Source organism: Garra rufa, chromosome 1, assembly GCF_049309525.1.
Source record: "Garra rufa chromosome 1, GarRuf1.0, whole genome shotgun sequence".
NCBI lineage: Eukaryota > Metazoa > Chordata > Actinopteri > Cypriniformes > Cyprinidae > Garra > Garra rufa.
In genome coordinates, this window is record NC_133361.1 from 22,303,094 (window position 1) to 22,329,160 (window position 26,067).

General features: G+C 37.7%; 2 protein-coding genes across 3 annotated transcripts in view; both read left to right on the forward strand.

Moving 5' to 3' along the window:
* The window catches only part of nfil3-6 (nuclear factor, interleukin 3 regulated, member 6), a 9,789-nt gene extending 4,143 nt beyond the window's left edge, over positions 1 to 5,646 (forward strand). The window contains exons 1-2 of one of the 2 annotated variants that reach the window (XM_073848849.1): positions 2,160 to 2,501; positions 3,431 to 5,646. In XM_073848849.1, coding sequence (XP_073704950.1) covers positions 3,534 to 4,646 — 1,113 coding nt within the window. In that variant the 5' untranslated portion in view covers positions 2,160 to 2,501; positions 3,431 to 3,533 and the 3' untranslated portion in view covers positions 4,647 to 5,646. Of the gene's footprint in view, positions 1 to 2,159; positions 2,502 to 3,430 lie in introns of those variants that run through there. The other variant, XM_073848858.1, reaches the window with a different exon arrangement.
* A 3,546-nt stretch (positions 5,647 to 9,192) lies between these two features.
* nfil3-2 (nuclear factor, interleukin 3 regulated, member 2) lies at positions 9,193 to 18,572 on the forward strand. Its single transcript, XM_073848871.1, has 2 exons — positions 9,193 to 9,376; positions 14,387 to 18,572. The coding sequence occupies exon 2, from the start codon at positions 15,021 to 15,023 to the stop codon at positions 16,632 to 16,634; it is 1,614 nt and encodes a 537-aa protein (XP_073704972.1). The 5' UTR covers positions 9,193 to 9,376; positions 14,387 to 15,020; the 3' UTR covers positions 16,635 to 18,572.
* The last annotated feature ends 7,495 nt before the right edge of the window (positions 18,573 to 26,067 follow it).

Here is a 26,067-nt window from a genome sequence, read left to right on the forward strand (position 1 = left end):
ACACTGCTTAGAAGACGAGGCCATGCTATAATCAGCGGGATTGTTTGTTTGTTTGTTTCAGCGAGATGAACATACTGCTGTTCCTCATGGCATGCAACACAAACATGCATGCTGTCAGTTTTGCTTTCTCAGTGCTACCAGACCCTATTGGAGCTGTTGTATAAGCACACACTGTCTGTCAGTGGAGATGTTATTATGCTAGGGTCAATGAGATTTGCAAAAAAACTAATTTGCACAAAAAAGATTGAGGTGTATTGCAGATACACCTGGCTACAATATAATAACTGGACCTACATTTGTTAATTTAAAGAGACAGTTTACCCAAAAGTGAAAAAAAAATCGGATATTATTTACTTAATATCCATTTGTTCCAAACCTCTAAGAAGATATTTTGAAGAATGTTGAAAAACCAAACAGTTAAGTGTAAATACTATTGAAGCCAAAGGCTACTACCCATGGTTTGGTTGGTATCTTTTGCGTTCAACAGTAGAAAGTGGACAAGTGGAATGTGGGTTAATGATTCTTTTAAATGTAGAATTGTAGCCTGTATCATTTTTTCTCTTGTTTTAGGTATTAGGTGTCTAATACAAAACAACCGCCTTTTAATTCAGTTTGACTCATTTATGTAAGTAAACAGTCCACATATAAGAAAATAGGCAGATTAGGCTATAAGCACAGTATGAACATCTGAGCATTGTGTAATCACTTGTATTACAAAGGAATATATATTAAGAAACAAACTCTAATCCAATAAAGCCATTACTATCTCTGAATGGTGTAGACTGATTAATGAATTAAGTTGTATTACTTACTGCATTAGGGGAAAAAACATGTTTTCCTTCTCATTATCATACATCTATGTACAGTTTAAGTCAAACGTTTACCTACCCTTAATTTTATTATTTTACCAACATTAGAGGGATCATACAAAATGCATTTTTTATTTAGTACTGAACTGAATAAGATGCACATAATGATAAGATGTTTACATATAGTCCACAAAAGAAAATAATAGTTGAATTTATAAAAATGACCCCGTTCAAAAGTTTACAACTGAGGGACTCATACGCAACTATTACAGAAGGTAAAAACACTCTCTGATGCTTCAGAAGGAAACCTCATGCATTAAGAGCCAGTGGGTGAAAACTTTTGAACGGAGGTGCACATTTTTCTTATTTTGCCTGATTATCATTTTTTATTTTATTTAGTACTGCCCTTTAGAAGCTACAGGAGATATTTACATGTTTCCTGCAAGACCAAATAAGTTAAATTTACCCTGATGTTCTCACTACCCCAGCTCTTAATACATTGTGTTCGAACGTTCTATAATAGTCGCATATGAGTCCCTCAGTTGTCCTCAGTGTGAAAAGATGGATCTCGAAATCATAGTCATTGTTGGAAAGGGTTCAAATACACAAAAAATGCTGAAAAGCTAAAGAATTTGTGGGACCTGAAGGATTTTTGTCAAGGTAGTTTAAGTATTCAGGACAAACAAGGGACTCATTCAGGTAACAACAGTATTAAGAATTAAGTGTATGCAAACTTTTGAATAATCAGCTATTATTTTCTCTTGCGGACTATATGTAAACATCTTATTCAGATCAGTGCTAAATAAAAAATAACACGCATTTTGTACGATCCCTCATTTTAGTAAAATAATTAGCATTTAGCAGATTCCGCAAGGTGCATGTAAACTTTTTAACTGTAAATATCTTTGAATATATGAAATATGCTACAGAAGTATATCCATTTATAAATAAACTTAATGTTTCTGCTAAAGCTGGTGCTTTATTAATAGAACATAATTCAATTGCTAGAACCATGCAAGTGCAAATATTAGAAGGTACATGATCAATATCATTACACTGAATGATTACCACATCAGTGTTTTCCATTGCATAACGTTATGTTAAAGCACTTCACGCAGTTCTTGTCTTTTCAAAGCAAAGGGGTTTTTATCAAAGCAACATAATAATCTTAGTGTTTTATAGCTTGTTATGCCATTTAACAGTGCTATCTTGAAAAAAGGACAGCTGGTCCCGCGTCACTAAATATAGTTGCTGTACATTTATTGAGGACAACAGTCGGTTTTCAGGACACACGAGGACAGTGGAGTGGGCGGGGGGAGATTGAGCAATATTACTTAATGCTTTCGAAAAGATTATTCTGACGAAAACTGTAACGAGGGAGAGATTAGAGAGAAGAGGAGGGTCCTGCGTGCGTACGGAGGGGGCGGTCCGTTCATCCACTCACACACACATGTGGTTCAGACGGGGTGATGGAGCGTCCTCGACTGAACCTGATGGAGCAAAGACACAAATAGGGGCCGAGCGCGTTGCAAGCGCAACAGACACGAAACGACTGAACGGAGCTAACAGTCCGTTTGACTATAAACCGGCGAAACCGAGCACCGCTTGTTTTCTTCTGAGGGAAAAAAAAAGTCACTGAAAGCGATCTGAACTGAAGACTTTCTGAACAGAATTACGCGACGATTTATAATGGTAATATGCTTTTTGCAATTCTGTTTTCATATGTATATTCGTGTATAAAAGTATATCCGACAGCATATAAATTGTATGACTTGTGGTGAACTATTTTCTTTATAAGTCTTTGTTTAGTTTGGACAATTATAGATTTTTGGAACGTTATTGCTAATTGGAAAACTGTTCGTTTTAGTGGGCTACAAAAATGACTTGTTGGACCATCTAGACCAGCTAAAAACAGCCACAAACTTAAAATGCAGCAAGAATAAGTAAACATACTTATATGCAATATGCAATAGCACCTGCATTTTTTGCAGTGCAGTCGGGATGCTTTTAATAGGACTGTTTAACTGAAAATAAAATAGTTGGATTTTTAAGTTAAGTACTTAAATCCAAGTCATCGTATTGACTTTTACCAATTATTTATTTTCGGCGGATTGTGTTTAATCGACTTTTTGTTAGTCTATCCTTTATTTTTGTATGAGAAAAAGTAGCTTTCTACATCTTACATAAACATTGTTTAAATCTGTACTAATGTAACAGAACACAGCGTGTTGAGCAAGGCAGGATTCCATGATGAAAGTGACTCACTGGGACAGGAAGACGATAAGACACTCACGCACAAGCTGTTCCGCAAATAGGTCAACACGGGAATTCTTAGAGAAGGCATTTCAGGTTTACATGAAGTAGCTGTTTACTGTTACTCTAACTAGTCTGTGTGATGAAATTCAAGTGATGCCTATCTACTCGCTACGTGAGAATGTTCATTTGTTGATGTCACTTTGCGTAAGGCGGCTATATAACTGTACGCTCGTTAACCTGTTATTATGCGGTGTAGCAAGAACGTACTGTGCTTTGCCATTGGGAGGTAATGAAGTTATATAACATTGTGTTGTAACTGATCTTACGTAACTGACAGGATATCATTGTGTTCCTTTTGCCACCAGGTGGAGCCACTGCTGCGTCAATAACATCTGATACTGACCTGAAAACACACAGAGACCAAGCACAACTTTCAACATTACGACTGAGAAAACAAACAACCTCAAGATGTTTGAAGAGTCATCTCAGGAGATGAGGGCGTTAAATCCGACTGCTCCCAGTAGCACAATGTCTTTCACCGACGAAGCTGTGTCTATCCTGACGTCAAGCAGTTTGCTTGCACGCTCGCTACTAGGCCGAACGTCGGCGCTTAAACGCAGAGACGCAGAATCACCTAACATCACTTCTGCGAGGCGTAAGCGAGAGTTTATTCCCCACGAGAAGAAAGATGATGGCTACTGGGACAAGCGCAAGAAAAACAACGAAGCTGCAAAGCGCTCTCGTGAGAAGCGGCGTGTAAATGACATGGTGTTGGAAAACCGCGTGCTGGCGTTGCTCGAGGAAAACGCCAGGTTAAGAGCGGAACTTCTCGCACTGAAATTTCGCTTCGGCCTCATTAAAGATCCTTCAAACGCTTCCATACTTCCGCTCACAACAGGAACCTGCATCCCACAACCTTCAGCACCACATTACTACCTTCCACGTGGGGATGGCACTCACCAAGCTGGTCCGATGTTGTCAAATCACTCCCAAAGTGGGCCGCAATCGGGACGAAGTATCAGAGATACCAGCAGTATGTCAGAAGACTCAGGTTTCTCCACACCCGGTGGATCCAGCGTTGGCAGTCCCGTCTTCTTTGAGGAGCATGGAAAGTTGTCTCCACACCAAGCAGATGAACAAGTTTATGAGTCCCATCATTCCCCACCTGATGTTTTAGCAATGGGACATGCTACAGTGCCATCCAACCGGATGGAGTCAATGGACGGTATGAAGAGTCTTCCACACAAGCTGAGGTTCAAGTCTCCGGGAGGTGGCGATTGCGACAGTTTTGGAGACCGGCAAAGTCCTGTGCTTCCCGCGGTGGCCCCTAGGGTTCACAACCTTTCGGGTACAACCGACGGAACGGGTTACTGGACGCCGCAAGATGGAGAAGACGCCCGAAAAGTCATGCCACCACAGCAGCAGCAGCAGTACAGGAATTACAGCCACAACGTGAACCCAAACGAATCTCAATACCAAGCCGAGAACAGCATGCTCAAATCTCAGCTCAGCTCTCTCGGCGAGGAAGTGGCCCAGCTCAAAAAGCTCTTCTCCGAGCAGCTGCTCACCAAAACGAATTAGGACTTTGTAAAGAGCACACTGGAACACTGCAAATATTCACAGTCGAACTCATGAACGTCCATTATTGATGGAAAGAACGCAGCATGTGCATCACTACCTCTTCACACTCAGTCATAACCAAACGGAACTTGCACATCCACCTTATTTTGCAATGCAGGCGTAAGCTATATTTCGCAAACGTGTGAGGCTTTGGGTTCAAGAGGAAAGAGTAAACAGTAAAGCTATTTAAGATTATTATATTAACTAAACAATTGCATAATGGGCTATTTTCGTTCAGCTTAAATAACCGGAAGCCTCACACGTTCAATTTACAAATAGCTGTGCCCCATTCATGTGTTACGAATAAGGTGGATAATGGATAATGACTTTTTTTTGCCCCTTCCTTCAACTTACATTCAGGAACATGCAGGAGCATTCCAGGCATCAGGACACGTCAGCTACAACACCTCACCTCAATTCATTCAGTTGCTCCTTTTGCCTCAAACACTGTGATCTTGCTATAAATAATTAAAAAAAAAGCCTCAGGCTCCTAATAAAACGGTGTGTGCACACACAGACCTGTCTTTCACTGTAAATGTAAAGCAAAGCATAACATCATCCACGGTAATGTCATTCCTCCACTACGTGCCAACACTACTTAAACACTTGTCAGTAATTGAGAGGAAATGCGCGGTGAGCCTGATAGTCTTCACACTGTAATATTCCTCCTGTGGTTTGACAGATTTATGAGTGAAGTATAAGAAATTGTTTTTTATTTTCCAGGAAGGGGAAAATAATGGAATTAATTTTGATCATTGTCATGAACCAGTAGCAACTGAATGACTGCCATCATATTTTTTTTTTCATACAGATCACTGCCATTGTCCAGACAAGGATAATATCTAATTGAACTACACTGTTACTTGCATTTTGATGGTGAAATTTTCTGTTGTCTTGTGAGTTCTTGTGTATTTGTACAGTAAATATACATATGTTTGTGTGAATAAATATCTGAACTGTTGTTTGCCTTTTATTATTGAACTAAAGCTTAATTTGTAGAGTTTGATTTCTGTAATATAAATTATTTGTGAACCTGGACTACAAAACCAGTCGTAAGGAGCATGGGTATATTTGTAGCAATAGGCAAAAATACATATGGGTCAAAAGCATAGATTTTTCATTAAGATATTAAGTAAAGATCATGTTCCATGAAGATATTTTGTACATCTCCTACTATAAATATATAAAAACTTAATTTTTGATTAGCAATATGCATTGCTAAGAACTTAATTTGGACAACTTTAAAGGTGATTTTTTACAATATTTTGATTTTTTGCACCCTCAGATTCCAGATTTTCAAATAGTTCTATCTCGACCAAATACTGACATATCTTAAACAATGCATCAATGGAAAGTTAGTTTATTCAACTTTCAGATGAAATAGAATCTCAATTTAAAAAAAAAAATACCCTTATGACTGGTTTTGTGGTCCTGGGTCACATATATAGCTAATCATATTGAAAGTATGTATGATTTTCTTGAGGGACAGCCAACTGTGGTTTCACAGTGTGATTTTGAAACAAATTCTCTTCAAACCACAGTGTTTTGACATGCACACAATTGCAATTCTCATGAACTATCATCTGTGCTTAGTATACATCAAGTTTTAACAGATATATTCAAAGCCCTGGGGGCAATGGCATTTTAGATGTCTCAATATACTTACTCAGATGTTATGTTCATGAGAAAGCAAGATTGTAATTAAAAACCACATGCAACATTCCTAATTCAGTCCAATTATATATGTTGTGGATCGTTATGTACATTTAAGATGTTTCTGGAAAGACTGTTGGTTAAAAAAAGATTGGAAACAATTGCAGAATTGATGTAGAAAGGGTTTTCATTAAAAACAAATCTAGCAAATGTCAGAGTTACAAAGAAATGGCAAGTAACACAATTAAACATGACATTTTGAAGCAGAAACAAAACTGAAACTGCATTTTCTTGTAAAAAAAATGCATTCCAATAATCTGAAAGTTGTGACAGTGTACAATAAAGACTCAATTGCTCCCTTAAAAAGTGTAATAAATGTTATTTATCACAAACTAGCCATCTCCATTAACTCTACATGTGTGAATGATTTTCAATATACAGGCCTATAACACGTCAAACACACATCCACATTTGTTCTTGTAACACTGGCACAATCCACAAGATGTCAGCAAATAATTTTGTATTTCCAATCAGTGTATACGCACTTGCACTGCTTAAATAATATAAACCGAATTTAATGACGACAAAAATCACCTGATTTGAGATCAGGTTGTTACCTTGCCATTTCCCTGTACGTCGTTTAGACTAAGAATAAACATCTGACACCAAATATACCTCAATCCCCTGAGAGCTGAGCTCCACTGAGACCTTTCTGGTGACGTAAGAGCATATAAATAGATGCAAGAGTCTATTTAAGGAGCTGACCTCCAAAACAAGACACAAAGCCTTTCTTGCGCTTCAGTGTTTACACACAAGCTCCTTTACTTCCACACATTCATGATTCCCGGTTAATTTCCTTCCTTGACATCCCTGTTCCACTAGTCCACTGACCCCTGACTGGCTGATCTTCATCACTCACGCATTTGGGAGGCTCGGCCTGACGTAAGGCGGGTAACTCGACGGTTGCCATGGAAACCTCTTCCAGACGAAGCTGGGCGCGGAGGGATTGGGGGATGAAGGCGGGAAGGAGTTGTGGGGGGAGGGGACCACGGGCCACATCAAAGTTCAAGGTCATAGACACAATACTGGTGTGTCTGTGGCTTCACTCAGTGCAGTGAGGCAAGAGAGACGTGTATTCTTTCTAATTTATCTGTTTAAAAAAAAAAATGAACAAATGAGGAAACATATTGCCAACACGTTTGTGCCAGTCCCTTTTTTCTATTTAGATCTGCAAATGGGGGATTCTCACAAAAGCTGTCAAGAAAATGCATAAGTCATATTTCAAAATTCAAAAAAAAAAAAAAAAAAAATAGTTGATTCATTCTTTCATTCATTAGGACTATTAAGGTGATCATCACATTCCAATAATAATACTATTACTTAGTGTGGTCAAAATGATTAATCGTGATTAATCGCATCCATAATAATTTATAATGTATCATCATATAATAATAATAATAATAATAATAATAATAATAATAACAATAATACTTGGTGCTGTCAAAATTATTAATCACATCCATAATTTATAATGTATCATCATATAATAATAATAATAATAATAATAATAATAATAATAATGCTTAGTGCCGTCAAAATGATTCATCGGGATTAATCACATCCAAAATAAGTTTGTTTACATAATATATTTGTGTGTACTGTGTATATTTATTATGTATATGGATATATTTAAGAAAAATTTTGTTTATATATATTTCATATATGTTTATATTTTTATTCATATAATATTATATGAAAATACATACACATACATTGTATATTTTAAAAATATTTGCATTTATATATACACAGTAAATTTACACATTACACACACTACTTAAATAAAAACGTTTATTTTGAATGCAATTAATTGTGATTGTTTGATAGCACTAATACTACTACTAATAACAAGAATAAAAATCATAATGACAACAATGATACTAACAATAAGAATTCTAAATGTTACAAAAATCTGTAAAGTACTATTTGCAATGCATTTGCATTTTTATTGTGTTAAATTTAAAAATAATTTTCAAATAATTTTCAAAAAAAATATTTATTGCTATATTATGAGATTACAGTCATTTTAATCATTATTGAAAATAAACAGAAACTATTATCATTAATATATTGCTTACTAAACACAAAAAATGCGTCAATACATCGTATAATGCTAAATTAAAATGTCAAGTAATTCTGGGAAATAACTGGGGGTAACTGTGCTTTATTATCCAAAAATCTATCAATGCTCTTCTAAATGGCTTTTATTTCTCTTTGTTTAAAATAATAATAATAATAATAAAATGAAAATAATTGGGGTGACTGTACAAATAATGTATCCTTAAATACTGTCACTGGAATTCACCCAGACATTAAGCCAAATAAATCCAGCTGGCAAAAATATTGTTTTACATGGAAAATTGGGTCAAGGCCTTCACAAGGCTCTCATTTATGCTTGTATTTGTTGAGTAGCCACTCTAAAACATCTGTAGGGGAAAATAATAAAACCTGTGAAGGAGAGTGTTGTGTGCAATTAGCGAATACATTTTGATATATATCATATAAGGAAAGTCACACTAAACCTTAACAGCTCCATGTTTCCTACCATGTCAGCCTTATTATGGAATATGACCGTCCTACATCTGAGAGTAGGTCTGGCCGACTGCCTGATCCCTCCCAGTTATGCGCTCACGTCGCCACAGGCTTTCGGATAAGGGATGAGGGCGGGACGTAGGTGGGGGCAAAAGAGAGAAACAAAACGTGACGAGGCACCCGAAGCGTCCTGTTATGCAACCGCTGACCTACTAACATACATTTCTAAACAGAAGCAGCTAGCGGCAGGATACTGGAGCGCCTCGCCAACACAACACAAGGAACCAGGGCAAAAACACACGGGCTGCGGAATCCACGCGTACAGGACACGGCGTGTAGTGTGTGTGGACCACTTCGCATTTTATTCAAGTCACCGAGGCTGATACAAAGAGACTAATAATAGTCATCGGGCGACAAAATATATATTTTGGATACATCCAGAAACGGTACGTTTGCCTAACTGCTTACTACTTTAGGGTGCACGCTTACACAAACATTGTACGCATTGGAGATGCTTGTGCGTAATCTTGCGGAAATTTCACGCGGTGACTGAAATTTATCCAAAAATGATATTTGAAATGCAATGGCTTTGGTCCAGTCCCCCATAAGGGTTTAGTTTATTTTTGTGTTTTTACGCATGCTCGTTACAGATTCGGATGTTGCTCAACGTGCATGTTCGCAATGTTAAGGCGAGGCCAGGACCCCTCTCGACTGTTGACAGGACATTTAGCACTTGATGCCCGTAAAATATTTTCATGTTTCCATACGCATTAATTCAGCATGCGCACGCGTTTTCTATATGCATAAATATCTGACGTACTGTTTGTTTACATTTCGTAATGATATAGCCTAATATTGCGCTATTTGATGACATTAATAAATATAAAACTGAGTTACCAAAAGTCCAGTCGGGCGTAGCACTTGTTATAATTGTGATTAAAACACTAGCAAATGTTTCACATTAAATCGCTAAAAAAAAGTCTTGATATAAGGTTACTGTTCAATGTTTGCCAACTACGTTTTATTTAAAGTTTTCACCAAGTGTGAAATCCAACTGGGTTAGGAAGTTAATGCGGCGGTTTGGGAGGAAAAATCCCGGACACACTTCTCGCTGTCACGTGTAACCGTGCTCGGTAAAGGTTAACGCGGGTGTTTACGTTAGAAGGCTCTGACCAGTTAACTCTTTCCTGGTATACAGGCGCGAGCAAACCGACTGGCAATCAAATGTAACTTTCTTGCATGTAAACTCTAATTAACCTCAGGTCTGAAACATACAATTCTTGCACAATTAAATCCTAATTTGCATTAATATTTTATTTATTTTTGGTACGCAGTTATACAGTGACATTTACAAGATGGATTTCTGCCTATTTTAAGTTAGTCTCCTCAAACGCAAATAATAGTGAATGTGGCGATTAAGTAACTGCACTTAAACGAAACTGTTGCTACCTCAGTTTAGCACATTCTTAACTTTTTTAGTTATTGCTGTAACCTACTTACGGTGGTCAGATCCCTCAAGTGTGCATGCTACTTGTGTATATAATGATTATAGATGTCAATAAACTTGGCATTGTTATTATCCAAAGCTTCTCTGCAGATGGTTGTAAACTGATTTATTGAGCTCATCTTTGATTACTGAGCACTTTTTACATGTTTAATCATCTTGTTTTCATTTTTATGACAAACAGTGTAGTGTACTAAGAATAGTATATGTTTTAGGTCATACGATTTTGGATTACAGATTTTAGGTTCAAAGTGTATTATGTAGTAAGCAATCATGCACTGTAGGATTGCAGTGCAGCCTAAAATTTGTGGATGTGAGATTGCTTGACAACTTGCAGTTTTCTTTTGATGTTATTCAGTCTTTCAGTGTTAAGAGTTACATAACGGTGAGAATAATATTATATATGCGGGGTCGTTAAGGCATCAGGGGGCATCAGACGAATTGCTTTGTGTGCCAGCGCAGAATGTAGGTCACAAACCTGAAGAAAACACACCCTCTCGTCTGCCATAACAAAGAACAAAGATTCTGCCAGTTTATAACAAGATTTTGCAAATTCGAGTAGGGAGCTTTTTGAGTGTTAAATGTAGTAGATGAATCTTTCAGATCGCTTTTAGAAAAACAAAAACATTTTGGTTAAGTGCAATGTCATTGTTGGTTTACAGCGTTGATTGTGACCAAGTTTATTGTACTCTCTAAGCAATAAACATTCGCTCAATTGGTGTTTTTTTTTAAAGATTTCTCATAGTGTAAAAGAAAGGAAGATAGGGGAGGAGGCACGTCATTATTGTGTCGATGTGGCTAACAGGGAGAGGCGAATTACCGTTTAGTTTTGTGGGGCAGGAGAGCGCATGTGACTGGTGAAACACATGGACTTGGTCAAAGCATTTATTTTTTTTCAATAGAGGATGATATGAGTGTGTTTATAGAAAGAGTTGGCCTGGAACTCCTCCTGCTTGTCCAAGGCCTGCCCTCCTCCTACTGGAGGAGATAAACCCAGGCGTGGAATCCATGGGTGAAAAAAACGAGCTCCTGACCCACGTGCCGAATATTACATTCTGCCCCAGGGTCAATTACATGGCCACAATGAAATCCAGCACCCCCGCCTTCTCCCATTATTTCCATTACCAAAACGGCTGTAAAGCAACACATGAAACATTCGAGCTGAATTATAGTTTCCAGGCCTCGCCCAAGTTAAGACTACAGTGGGCCAGACATGCCATTTCTTCCCTATTGAAAGCTCACATGCACAAATATAACCCACATCCTATATATAGGGCAAATGAAATCGAGTTTCATTGTCTCATAATTTTAAGCTCTGCTAATTGCAGGTCATCCAGTGAAGTCAATTATCAGGAATTATTTCTTTAATCCATGTGCCACATGATAATCAATAGCAGTTTTTTTGAATAACAGTGCCATAGGTGTGTCATGTCAGATTCTTTAAGATGGCCGTTGGTGTCTCGATGCTTAAGATTTGATCATTAGTTGCATTGTTGCTAATGCAAGGAGATAAATGCATTTTTAATGACTCATGGGTGTGGTTGACTGGCTAAATAAGTCATCCACCGACTGTTTTTATTAATAGCCTCTTCCCTTCTCTGTATCAAATGAAAACGACGCTATTTTCATTTATAGTAGTTCCAGTTTTATTTAAATTAAGTTTTTAAAACTGCACATAACACGGTAAAGGTGTTCTACTCTTAGTAAGTCAATAATAATGATTGGCATTTGTAAAAAATCTGAAATGAGTTTTAGTTTAATTGGTTCAATTCAGTCTGATTCAGCAGATGGTTTGACTGAATCACTAAAAAGCACTAAATCAAGCCATCTGTTCACAAATTTGACGGTATTCCCTAGGATAAATCTGAATGCTATGCTAGTGTTAATAATTGTGTTTACATTTGATTCAGTCTTCTTAGTTTTCCCAGATAATTGTGAAACTTTAAAGTGGCTTTTTTGTTTTTGTTAGGGTGTCTTGGAAAGCTCCTCTGTGTTTGTGTAGCTGGCATTCAACAAACGGTCTGCAACAGCTTTTCCCTGCATTCATTTTTTCACCCTTCTTCATTCCATTTATCCTCAATCTATCCCTCACCTCTCTATTTTTAGCAAACACTTTAATTCCCTTGCCCTTGCTGTCTCTATCTCTCTCTCTCGTGATGCCTGTTGCACTCCTGACCTATATTTGAGCACAAGGGAAAAAGAGGCGTTTTTTTTTTATTCTCACTAACTGCCCAGTTTCTAGGTCAGTGGGTCATTCAGCCAGTCTCTTTTAGTTTTGTGCCTCACTTAAATGACATTGGTTCATGAGTCTCCCGGTTTAACATTATTCGCATTTAATTAAAATTGCACTTTATTTTGACGTATTCCTTTCACAGTATACACTAATTGGCCATATTAATTCCTATGCTTTACCAGACCAAAAAGTGTTGATTGAATCCATCGGAAGAAGCTTAAAGCAGTCTGTAGTTATGCAATGTTGCCTCAGATGTCTGGGATGAGAAGAACACAACCCATAAAAGAGGCAGCCAGATCATGGGATTACACTGCGTTCATCTGCCTAATTTCTGATGCAGATGTCATACTGCTAAAGAGTCATGGTGCTGTTTTAGATATGCAAGTATAGTCTTCTTTTACTCTTAGTGTAAATCTAAATTTCTGAATGTTCACACTTTATATTTATTCTGGTATTGTTAGAGAACAATGAGATCAAATATTATATATTAGAGAGATTTATGACTTTAATATTACTGGGATCCCATCTGTGCCTATTAGTTTTCAGGATTGAGACTAGGTATTTTCAGCCAAGATTATGTGTGCAAACTTGTAGACAAAGGAAATCAGGAATCTTTAGCTGAACAACACTTGTGCTCAGTTTAGGTCATGACTGCAGCCCGCTGGCTGCTGAGTTAATCATCACCGGCGACTCCGCTTTTCCATCAGTGCTTACTTTTAGATGGCTGAAACAGTTACCACCCCTGGATCTGAACTCATGTTGATGGAATGTTCCCCTTCTCCCCTTTTTCCAGATATGCCTGACCTATATTGCAAAGCTCTCAATCCCCAGATCATAAAACCTGACTTGCCTTTTGCCTTACCTTGGTTTATCTGCCATTATAGTAATTATTGTTATGAGGTTTTCTTGGCTTCGTCTAAAGCATTCTTCTTTCGAAATTTCTCCTTGAAAGCCTTGTAGTAAATAGTGATTATAAAATGAAGTGTTAATGTTTTTTAATTCAGTTCCTGGGCCCCACTGCATATTGGGGCACCAGGCTGTTTGGACTGTTCAGCCAAGAGGAGATGTGTTGTAACATTTGAAGTTAATGTTTCAAAAGCTAAAACCTCTTGCACTGGTTCCCTCAGAGCAGATGATGTAATACAGGATAAGGTTTCAAAATGTTAAAACAAATCATGTGTTCATTGCTAATGTTTACCATATGTGTAGTCCTGTTTATGAAACAGTCTTGACTGAATTCTGTACAAAGGGTGATGTTGAACTTGTGTCAGAACAAGGAAACTAATTTTAGGCAAGTTCTATTTAGCTGTTGGACAAAAAAAAATGTGTAGCTTGGGTAATCACTGAAAACATTCTTAACCTCTTTCCCTTTGCATCCTGAGAGTCCAGTGTCTAGCCAGAGAGTAAAGGTCAAGGGTCGTAGACAGACAAATCAATAGCAGGGTTAGCAGGTCAGACGGTGGTTACCGGGCAACATAAAACATTCTGTGGTTGTCAGGGTTGAGTAGATGAAGCAAGAGGACACGACAAAGACACGGTTGAACATTCCACTTCTAAATCTTCTGATTACCCAGCCACGCAGAGAAGCATGGAGAGTTTCATTAAAAATTAAAAAGCACAACAAATTAAAAGATTTCTTTGAAGTGCCTAAAGGCAAACTGTGAATTGCGTTAGCTTTCGAGGATTAACAAATCTGTCTTTTCTCTTTTATGTTTGCAGCCTTTCATCGAGCAGCCAGCTGGAGGCTTTGGGAGCAGCAGCAGCACCCCTCCCCAAGAGGCTGACAAGCTGGGGCAGACCGAGTGACCTATATCCTCCAACACGCCCAAGGCACTGGGACACATCTCTGTCTGCTTGATAGAACCGTTACATAAAGTAACAACAAGTGAAAACAAAGAAAAGGGAGTCAGAATCAGATTTGGTCATTGTTCTTCAGTACTTTGACCGTCTGTCGTTCTCTGGTTTGACTTTGAAAGACATTCTGTGCAAAACAGAGACAAGAGTTTACTCATTGAGGAATTCTTCGGGCTTGTTAAATGCAGGAGTCCCATAAAGAGGTGCACCTGTTCTTGCTCTTCTTAGCCAAGCTGGACACTTGATCATCAAAGGATATTTGCTAGAGCTTCACATCAACAAAACCAATGAGGTTCAGTTTTCCAGAAACTAAAATACCTCATAAAGTCTTTGATTATCCAGCTACTTAGTTGAAGATTCTCCAGTCCACTGTTTGTCAGGACATCCTACAGGAGTTCCCATAGTCACCTTTTCCCCCTTTACCCCATCCCTATTTCTTCATTTATTTCCATTACCAGTGGTGAAGCCAAGGTCCCAAACTGGCTTCCATTGAGGAGCAATGGAAAGTTTGAGCTTACAAATTTCAACAAATTCCAGTGCAGACAAATCCTTAAAGAACACAGAAAGCTTTCTGGAGTACAGTGATATTCTCCATTCACCTCAAAGCAACATTCGCCAGAGCCGCCTTCCCAAACCAAAGCCAAACATGAGCTGTCGACGCAAGCGTGAATTCATCTCAGATGAGAATAAGGATGCATCCTACTGGGAAAAGCGACGCAAGAACAACGAGGCAGCCAAGCGTTCCCGGGAGAAACGGCGCTTTAATGACATGATCCTAGAAAACAGAGTAATGGCACTGAACGATGAGAATGTGCGCCTGAAAACTGAACTTTTACAGCTTAAGCTCAGGTTTGGTCTAATAAGTACAGCCTCCTACATGGAAAAGAGTCATCAGATTGGTGGATCAGTCAATGGAAGTTCTGGGGGAGACTCCTCATCTTCCTCTACCAGCAGTCGCTACTACCCTAATGGTTACTCCAGTGTTTCTCAGATGATGATGAACTCTGATTCTTCTGAAACGGAGCAGTCTGTTCGAGGGGACGGGCATGTGAAATTGGCAAAGTACTCCCCACGAGGTTCCCTCTCTGATATGTCTGATGGCTCCTCTCGGGATAGCCCTGAGCCACTGGTCTATGACATCAAGCAGGAAGGTATGGGTCTAGATATGGACATTGTCAATAGCACTGCCACGCAAATCATGTTGAACATTCATTCTAGACTTCCTGCAGTACTTCACCAGCACAATTTTGAGTCAGGTTATTCAACCAACCAACAAAAGCAACGACGCCAAGAGACCATTGCAAATTCAGTCGTCCCACAATCTGCTCAAAGAAGTGTCATCCTATACCGTTCAAGCAATGCCTCTTATCCTGTGGAAAATCAGGAAATGATTCCTAAAGAACAGCAGTCTACAGAGGGACCAACCAGAAGCCCCAAAAGCTTGGCAGAGAGAAGGACTTCAGACTCTCCTTCTTATGATGGGGAAGAAACCGAAAGTCAAGCTTACATTGCTCAGCGACAGACCTCAAGGGTTGATGCTGCTGCCCCAGATCTTCTAATGAGACCAGAGGAGGGAGATGAAACACCGATGTACCACAGTTCTAATGGCACCCTAGAGAATGACGAGCCACCAGTGCTGACCTACGAAGGAAGCTTGAGACAAGAGTACTACGAGGCTCATTCAGGAAAGGACACTTCCTCAAGTGACGGGGATCCCCGCAGCTCTGATAAAGAGGGCTCCACGGACGACGAGTCTCCCTCTTCTTCTTGCTCCGATACGGGCAGTTACCACCCTCACATATTCACAACCCAGAGCTCCTTCTCACCAAGCCAATGTAAAGACGGCCAAGCGGAAATCAAAGGCACTGCCCTACCCCACAAATTGAGACTCAAGCACAGAGCTCAGAGCGACGGCAGGGCATCATCTCAAGACTCGCCGACAACACCACCTGCTAACTTCTTGCCATTACCTCAGCATCCTTACCTGGCCTTGTTTCAACCTGGTAGCCAGACAAGTCCAGGGTTTTCCAAGCAGGACACCTCAGTTGGAAGTGTCGAATGCGGGAAGAAGGAATCCAGTGTGCGTAACAGTTGTAAAAAGAGACATGACTAAACAAAAAACTGTGGGACTCACTTGGGAAGAGACTTCTTATGAAACCCATCTTGAGGTCCTACCTTGATCTTGTGCCCTTTACCCATTCCCTGTTCGAATGCCTATAGGGATAAGAGACGTGGACACTGTCAGGACTGCTGCATTGCATTTGCATTTTCATTGTACCATAATGTATATACTTACCTTTTTTTGGTTTGGTTTGTTTGTTTAACCTACTCTTGAGGTTACAGCAGCACTTTTATAAAATAATGAAATAGGATGACATGCTATTGATCGCACTTACCCATATTTCCCATGCTGCAGCAAGATGTCAACATAAGTGTACGCTCAATTCAAAAGCAATATCTGCCATTTGTGAGGCATTGTAATGGATTCATATTTGTAAATAGACAACTTCAAGTGCCCCTTTCTCCGTTTTCAGCCACACCTTAACAACAGAACATTTGCAGGTGGCTGTGCACCATATTTAAACATACCAAACACCAGAAGATTCAGGGAGCATTTCCCTCGACCAAAGAAACATGGCTTTGTGTTCATACCTCTCTCTGCTCCCTACCTCTGTCTGCTTTTTCTAACTTTTCCCACATTAAACAGCCTAGCTACCACTCCTCCTTGATCAGGCACTTGTTTTGTATGTATAAAATGTGATATAAATATTATATATGAATATATTTTAAGAAGAAAACAAAAAGATTACATGAAAAAATAGGGAGTTCCGTGACTAATGAATTGGTTCTTGTCAAAAATACTGTATAATATCAGTGTGTGTGTGTTGTTTGAGATGCCACTTAATATAAACTTTTTTTTTACTTTAACAATTTGCAATTAAATATTTTTTTAGAAACTGTCCTTTTTATAGGAAAATTACAAAATGCCCCAAAGCCTACAGAGATACATTAGTGGGTTGATGTAAGCTTCATGTCTTAGATACTAAAATGTGTTTTCATTAGTTATAACTCAGTGAAAATGTCTGGTCTTGAAACACTACTTGGCGTTTACTGTAAAATGTCTTTCCCAGATCATGTTAAAACCTAACGTAAAAAGTACATATTTAGTTTCCCCATTTATGTAGCCTCCCTATTTATATACCAACTGATGTAAAAACATTAATTTGCTTCATAATAAATCTATCCTTAATTCTAGATTTAATGCAAAATGAAAAAATCTCTTCCTCTCTGGTTATGAATTTGAAAGGAATGTTATTAGCATGGGGTTTACAGGAAAGCTCCACCCTGCTTACATCAGTTTAAATGGATGATTACTAGCATAGTGTCTTTGACCGTTTGCCCTTGAGGCCCCCAGTTAAGCAAATTAGCTAGCTGATACTGCAGTTTTTCACTATTTAACTGGTTGGCTGACTCCTCGCTAGTCAGCCGCTACCCTGCATATGTTTCCTTGCTAAAATGAGGTTTAATTGAAGTCGTTGAGGTTTTTTTCACTTTTAAAAGAATGCTTGTAAATTTTTCAGGAGTAGCCTAATTTAGTCACACTCCCCTTTTGAAATAAGCCTACATGTCACATTAACTTATGGCACTTGTGTATAAATGTAAAATATTTTTATTGCAACACTGTATTGTGCTTTTCAAATGAACTGTTTTGGGGGCCAAGTGTTGTCCTGTTATCACTAGCTGTGTCTTTACTTCCTGTTTACTGTGATTTCGTAATTGCTCACCACATTGTCACCTATCCCCCTTCTTCCTTTCAGTGTGTTTCAAACTGAGTGATGTTTGATGTTTTTATTTTCATACGGTTTTATCAAAACAAAAGTGGAAAAAAGACAAGCAAGGCTTGTTTGGTGTTATTGAGTAGACCGTGGCACTGCTGTTCTGTTGCTCTGTTTTGAAATAGACCCATATTGTAAAAAACACTAATATTCAGTGCTAGGGTTGGGTGCATTTAAAAAATTCAACAAAAAAAAATAAAAAAGTTGTTGCATTATTCATGCATTTGTCTTTTTTAATGTTTTATCCACCTTGTAATTATATATTACAGTTATGCAATTTAATTTCACAACATGCAATTACAGCCCTACTGACTAAAATTTATTGACAACAGATTACATAACAGTCAACGTTTTAGTGTGTTTAAAGAAGTTTAGACTGCTTTCTTAAAAGTATTTCACTCAAGCTGAAAGAGATAAGTGAACAAAGGCCAGCGTAAACCACCTATATCCTCTATTTTAATCTGGCTTAACATTGCGAAAGGGCAGAAGTGTTGAATATCTTGGTGTGGTCAATCGTGAGATACTGACACACTGACACACATCAGTCTAGTTTTACCGCAGGCTTATTTTACTTATGTAACAGTGACCTAGTTACTCTGTGTGCTGCTTAAACTTGTAACATGCTACGCAGTTGTATTCAGCGAACTGATATGCACACGTAACACATTGAAAGTCACTCATAATGTAACATATGTGGTACACAATGTGCGTATATGAGAAGAATGCTGCATAAACATAAACACACAAACTATGTAGTCAAACAAGATACAATCTGTATCTTTCTCTTTGTGATTTTATCTACCAGTAGAGAATACAAATTAAGCCCTTATTTCTATAGTTCCTTCATGTTCTCATTGCGGAGATACGCATGTATGGAACAGGCTGTCCTGTTCATGAGGACATGCACAGGTCAGCAGATCTTTCAGGTGTTTTTAGTTTTTGATGCCACACAAGTAGGCCAAACCCAAATCCATGGTGAGCTTACAGTTTTAACATCCCAAAAAAACAAAATGTCCCCAGCTCTCTCAAACTTAGAAAGTACTCGGAAAGTTATAAAGTATAATCTACAGTTGAGGACAAAGTTAACATAGACCTTGCAAAATCTCCAAAATGTTAATTATTTTACCAAAATAAGAGGGATTATACAAAATACATGTTATTTTTTTTATTTAGCACTGACCTGAATAAGATATTTCACATGAAATACGTTTACATATAGTCCACAAGAGAAAATAAGTTACATTTATAAAAAAAAATTACCCCGTTCAAAAGTTTACATACACTTGATTCTTAATACTGTTGTTACCTGAACGATCCACAGATATTTTTTTTTTTGTTTGATTAGTGATAGTTGTTTGTTAAAATGCCCAATGTTCTTCAGAAAAATCCTTCAGGTCCCAATTCTGTGTTTTTTCAGCATTTTGTGTGTGTTTTAACCCTTTCTAACAATGACTATATGATTTTGAGATCCATCCTTTCACACTGAAGACAACTGAGGGACTCATATGCAACTATTACAGAAGGTTCAAACACGCACTGATGCTCCAGAAGGAAACACAATGCAATAAGAGCTGGGGGTGAAAACTTCTGAACAGAATGAAGATGTGCACATTTTTCTTATTTTGCCTAAATATAAATGTTTTTGTCCATTTAGTACTGCCCTTTAGAAGTTACATAAGATACTTTAATGTTTCCCAGCAGACGAAAAAAGCTAAATTTATCCTGATCTTCAAATTCAAAAAGTTTTCACCCCCTGGCTTTTAATGCATCGTGTTTCTTTCTGAAGCATCAGTGAGTGTTTGAACCTTCTGTAATAGCTGCATATGAGTCCCTCAGTTGTCCTCAGTGTGAAAAGATGGATCTCAAAATCATACAGTCATTGTTGCAAAAGGTTCAAGTACACAAAAATGCTGAAAAACCAAATAATTTGAGGAACCTGAAGGATTTTTCTGAGGAACAGTTGGCAGTTCAACAAAAAAACATCTGTGGATCACTCAGGTAACAACACAGTATTAAGAATCAAGCTTCGTAAACTTTTAAACTAGGTCATTTTCATAAATTCAACTATTATTTTCTCTTTTGGACTATATGTAAACATCTTTTATGTCTTTTTATGACTTCAACTGTATCTATCAGTCTATCTATATACATACATACAATGCCTAAAGTATATTAAACAGGTCCCGTCGACTTGTGTATTTTGAATCCATTGTCCTCTAATAATACCAAAGCCCTTGTTCTGATTACATTTCAACAAGGAGGATGTTACACAACCTGTGTGTGAGGACACAGAAGCAGACAGACAGGTCCCAAACACAGAGCTGACATAAGAGTCTATTCAAAATGAGTCTGGCAGAGAGAGAGAGAGAAAGAGAGACCAAACACCAGGATGGAATGAGGGATTGGGCTGAGGGGATTTAGATCTCTCCTGAGACACCAGACAGTCTGATCGGAAAACACCCTGACCTGGTCCACACTACAAATGAGCAATGTGACACAACAGAACTAGAGCACTCTCAGTATAATGAAGGCTTAGTTTGTAAATGAGGCCTAAATGAGTTCTGTTTTCTATAGCAGAGGCTAAATGAATAATCTATAGTGAAGTAGAAAGACAAGGCTCTGGACTGTATGCTGATAATATATAGTGAAAAAAAAATATCGGGAGTGAGCCATTAAGAATAATTTCAAATTTCAAACTCATATTACTTACAAAATTTTAATTTAGGTGGAACCCAACCCCAAAGTTTAGCAATAAACATTTTTTAAACAACTGGCATATTGTTTATGTTGTTTCATAATTTAATTATAGTGCAAAATGTCAATATCTCAATTGGCTAATATGGGCAATGAAAGAAATACGTGCCACTAAAGTGAGCTGAGTGAAATAGGCCAATGCAACGAATGCCAGTGGCCTCATAACTACATGAATACTATTAATAATCACCTCTATTTTTGAAGCCAGTGTCGTAACCTGTTTTGTGGGCTTTGAAACGCTATTGCAATGGCTGCCGCAGTGCCGCTGGCGAGGTGGGGCAGCGTTAGAGCTAATGATCCCCAAACAACAGCAGTAGCAACAGTAGCACAGTCCTATGGATTCGGCTTCCCCTTTGTCCCCCTTTTGTGACTGAAGCGCATGGAGGCTTGCATAAACAGGTCAGTTGAAAAGTAGGTCAGTGTGAAGGGAGGGAGGAATGAGAGAGAGAGAGAGAGATGGTGATAGACATAGAAGTGAAAGTATTAGGAGAAAAACAGAAAAGAGAGAGTGAGAGGCCTGTCCTGTAGAGGAAAGCTCAGGGAAAACAGGCTTCTCAGGTTACCTGGCTTATTTCAAACTGCCAAGAGCATTGGGTCAACAGATCAGGCCATGCTGCATGTGTTTGTGCCACTGCACAACGGAAATATTGTGCATTTGGATGTTGGCCCACTGCAAGCTTTCCTTCACATGGACAGGTCTGCAGAAACACCACCTGCCCTCTGCAATCACAGTCAGTAAAAGACAACATTTAAATAAAACCATTTTTAAATTATTAAATGCAAGTTACATACTTATTTGTATCCGGTTTTAACCGGTTTGGCACAGACTACCCAACATTGGGTTACACTGACCCAGCGCTGGATAGGCTTGTGAGGGGGTTCATCATTTGTATTTACAGTAAAAATGACCCAGCTGAGTTACAGAAAAACTACCCAGCACCATCATATAAAATGACCCAACAGGCTAAACCCAGCATAACCCAGCATTTTTAGAGGGCAGACTACCAACAAAATACCTGAAAAAATAAAATAAAATAAATAATCCAACAGGCTGAACCAAAAATGACTGTAAGAAAAAAATAAATAAATAACCCATCATTTTTGTAGAGTGCAGAAAAAACTACCCAGCACCTATGTAAAAATATATTTAAAAAAAATAACCCAATAAAATGACTCAACAGGCTGAACCCAGCAATTAGATTTAAAAAAAAATAACCCAGCATTTTTAGAGTGCAGAAAAACTACCCAGTACCTGGGTGGAAATATAAAACATTAACCAATAAAATAACCCAACAGGCTGAACCGAGCATTTTTTTGAGTTCAGAAAAAAACTACCCAGCACCTGGGTAAAAACATATAAAAAATAAATAACCCATCATTTTTGTAGAGTGCAGAAAAAACTACCAGCACCTATGTAAAAATATATATTAAAAAAAAATAACCCAATAAAATGACTCAACAGGATGAACCCAGCAATTGAATAAAAACATAACCCAGCATTTTTAGAGTGCAGAAAAAATACCAAACACCTGGGTACAAATATAAAAAGAAATAAAGCCAATAAAATAACTCAATAGGCTAAACCCAGCATATTTTAGAGTGCAGAGAAGAAAAAAAAAAAACTACTCAGCACCTGGGGAAAAAAAATAAAAAAAATAAATAAAAATAACTCAACAGGCTGAACCCAGCATATTTTAGAGTGCTGAAAAGCTACCCAGCACCTGGGTAGAAATATAAAACATTACCCAACAGGCTAAACCCAGCAATTGCATATTTTAGAGCGCAGAAAAAACTACCCAGCAACTGGGTAAAAATATTAAAAAAAATAAATAACCCAATAAAAATGACCCAACAGCATTTGGGTAAGAAAAAAATGAATAACCCAGCAAAAACCAATAAATGACTCAACAGGCTGAACCCAGCATTTGGGTAAAAAAAAGAACCCAGCATTTTTAGAGTGCAGAAAAACTACCCAGTACCTGGGTAGAAATATAAAACATTACCCAATAAAATAACCCAACAGGCTGAACCCAGCATTTTTTAGAGTTCAGAAAAAAAAACTACCCAGCACCTGGGTAAAAATATATAAAAAACAAATAAATAAACCAATAATAAAAAAATTAAAAAACAGACTGAACCCAGCATTTGGGTTAAAATAACCCAGCATTTTTTAGAGTGCAGAAAAATACCCAACACCTTGGTAAAAAATATATATATATATATGTAAAAAAAAAAAAAATAATAACCCAACAGACTAAACCCAGAATTTGGGTTAGAAAAAATAAAATAAAATAAATAAATAAATAACCCAGCATTTTTGTAGAGCGCAAAAAAATACCAAACACCTTGGTAAAAATATAAACTCAGCAAAAAAAAAAAAAAGAAACGTCCTGTGACTTTCAATCCGTCCATCACCCCTGGTGAGACAAAACCGTGACTCATCTGTGAAGAGCACTTTTTGCCACTCCTGTCTGGTCCAGCGAAAGGTGGGTTTGTGCCCATAGGCGGCGTTGCTGGTGATGTCTGGTAAGGACCTGCCTTACAACAGGCCTACAAGCCCTCAGTCCAGCCTCTCTCAGCCTATTGTGGACAGTCTGAGCACTGATGGAGGGATTGTGTGTTCCTGGTGTGACTCGGGCAGTTGTTGTGGCCATCCTGTACCTGTCACGCAGGTGTGATATTTGGATGTACCGATCCTGTGCAGGTGTTGTTACACGTGGTCTTCCACTGCGAGGATGATCAGCTGTCCTTCCTGTCTCCCTGTAGCGCTGTTTTAGGCATCTCACAGTGCGGACATGGCAATTTATTGCCCTAGCCACATCAGCAGTCCTCATGCACGTTCACGCAGATGAGCAGGGACCCTGGGCATCTTTCTTTGGGTGTTTTTCACAGTTGGTAGACAAGTCTCTTTAGTGTTCTGCACTTTTAGATCTGTGACCTTAAATGCCTACTTTTCTGTTAAGGTCTTAACGACCATTCCACAGGTGCATGTTAATTAATTGATTATGGTTAATTGAACATGCATGGAAAACATTGTTTAAACCCTTTACAATGAAGATCTGTAAAGTTATTTGGATTTTTACAACATTATTGTTGAAATACACAGTCCTGAAAAAGGGACGTTTCTTTTTTTGCTGAGTTTATATGTAAAAAATAAATAAATAAATAAATAACCCAACAGACTGAACCCAGAATTTGGGTTAGAAAAATTTAAATAAATAACCCAGCATTTTTGTAGAGCGCAGAAAAACTACCCAGCACCTGGGTAAAAATATTTCAATAACCCAATAAAATGACTCAACAGGCTGAACCCAGCATTTAGGTAAAAAAAAAATTAAATAACCCAGCAATTTGGAAACTGCAGGAAAAACTACCTAGCACCTGGGTAAAATATTAAAAATAATCCAATGAAATTACTCAATAGGCTGAATCCAGCATTTGGGTTAAAATAACCCAGCATTTGTTAGAGTGCAGAAAAAACTACCCACAATATGAGTAAAAATTATTTTAAAAACAACAACAACAAAATGACCCAACAGGCTCAACCCAACATTTGGGTTAAAAAAAAAAAAAACAACCCAGCATTTTTTTAGAATGCGGAAAAACTATCCAGCACCTGAGAGAAAAAAAAAAAAAAAAGGTAAAAAAGTTTAGCTTTAGGTAAAAAAAAAAAAGTAATAATAACCCAGCAATTTGGAAACTGCAGGAAAAAACTACCCAGCATCTGGGTAAAATATTAAAAATAACTCAATGAAATGACTTAACAGGCAGCATTTGGGTAAAAAAAATAACCCAGCATTTTTTTGTGTGTGTATGTTCAAACAATTTTCACTCAAAAATTGATGGTGAATTTCAAAAATAATTACAAATAGCAAGAAATGGAAACACGGAATAATTTTTTTTAATAGTATACTTGTAGTTTTATAATAATTTGTGAAATTCACTACCAATTTCTGAATGAAAACTGTTTCAAAGTAAAATTGTTTACTCTGAAATAGGTTAGACTCCTTTATTTATATACTCATCTAATAATAATAATGCATTTTAAATAAATTGTCACTTATTTTTTGATTCCATTTTTTGGTTTGATTCCCACAGATAGCAAGAACAGATAAGACGTGCACCTTGTTTCCAATGTAAATCACCCTGCATAAAAGCACCTGCCAAATGCAGAAATATAAATGTATATTTATTACAACATTAGGCTTAAATGTTTGCATATGGTTTGCATGTGGTTAACGGTTATTTATGTGTGCAAATGCCGAGGTTTTTGCACAATGCACGTTAACAATTTCACTTTCTCCATCTATTTACAAAAATATGCTGTTAGTAATTGTACTATGGTATTTTGACATATACAATGGTACTGATTAATTCGAAAAGATTACCATTTAGATGTTACTCTCCATATCTGTATTTATATTAATGCACATTCATGGTATTTACCTAGCATTCCAATTGCACATGCACTTGTTTATTTTCTAAGCCGACTCTTTTTTTTTCCCCGGTGCATGTAAATGTCCAAAATTACAATGGTAGTACTCTAGTACTTTTTGTACTTTGTTTTGGGCCAATATGTTTCCAACCCTTCAAATTAACTAGAACAAAAATGCAGTTATGTAACTAGAACAAAAAAAAAAGCAGAAAACAAAGGCGTTTGAGCTCCACCCACAAAGACAAACACACACGGCTCACCTGTTTGACTACTGACCTGATGTTTTTACTCCACAAACCGTGACCAATGTCATATTTTACAACTCCTGTTACTAACAAATGGCCATCATTAATCATTCATGTTTAATTATTACCGCAGGGTATGCATCGAATGTGTGTCATGGAGACCAGTGGGTCAAGGTTTGTTTGGTTTTCATGGCCTAGTTTTATCTGCTGACTTTTAGGAGCATCTGTGCGTTTAAAAAAAAAAAATTAAGTGTAAAAAAATATATTTTATTTATT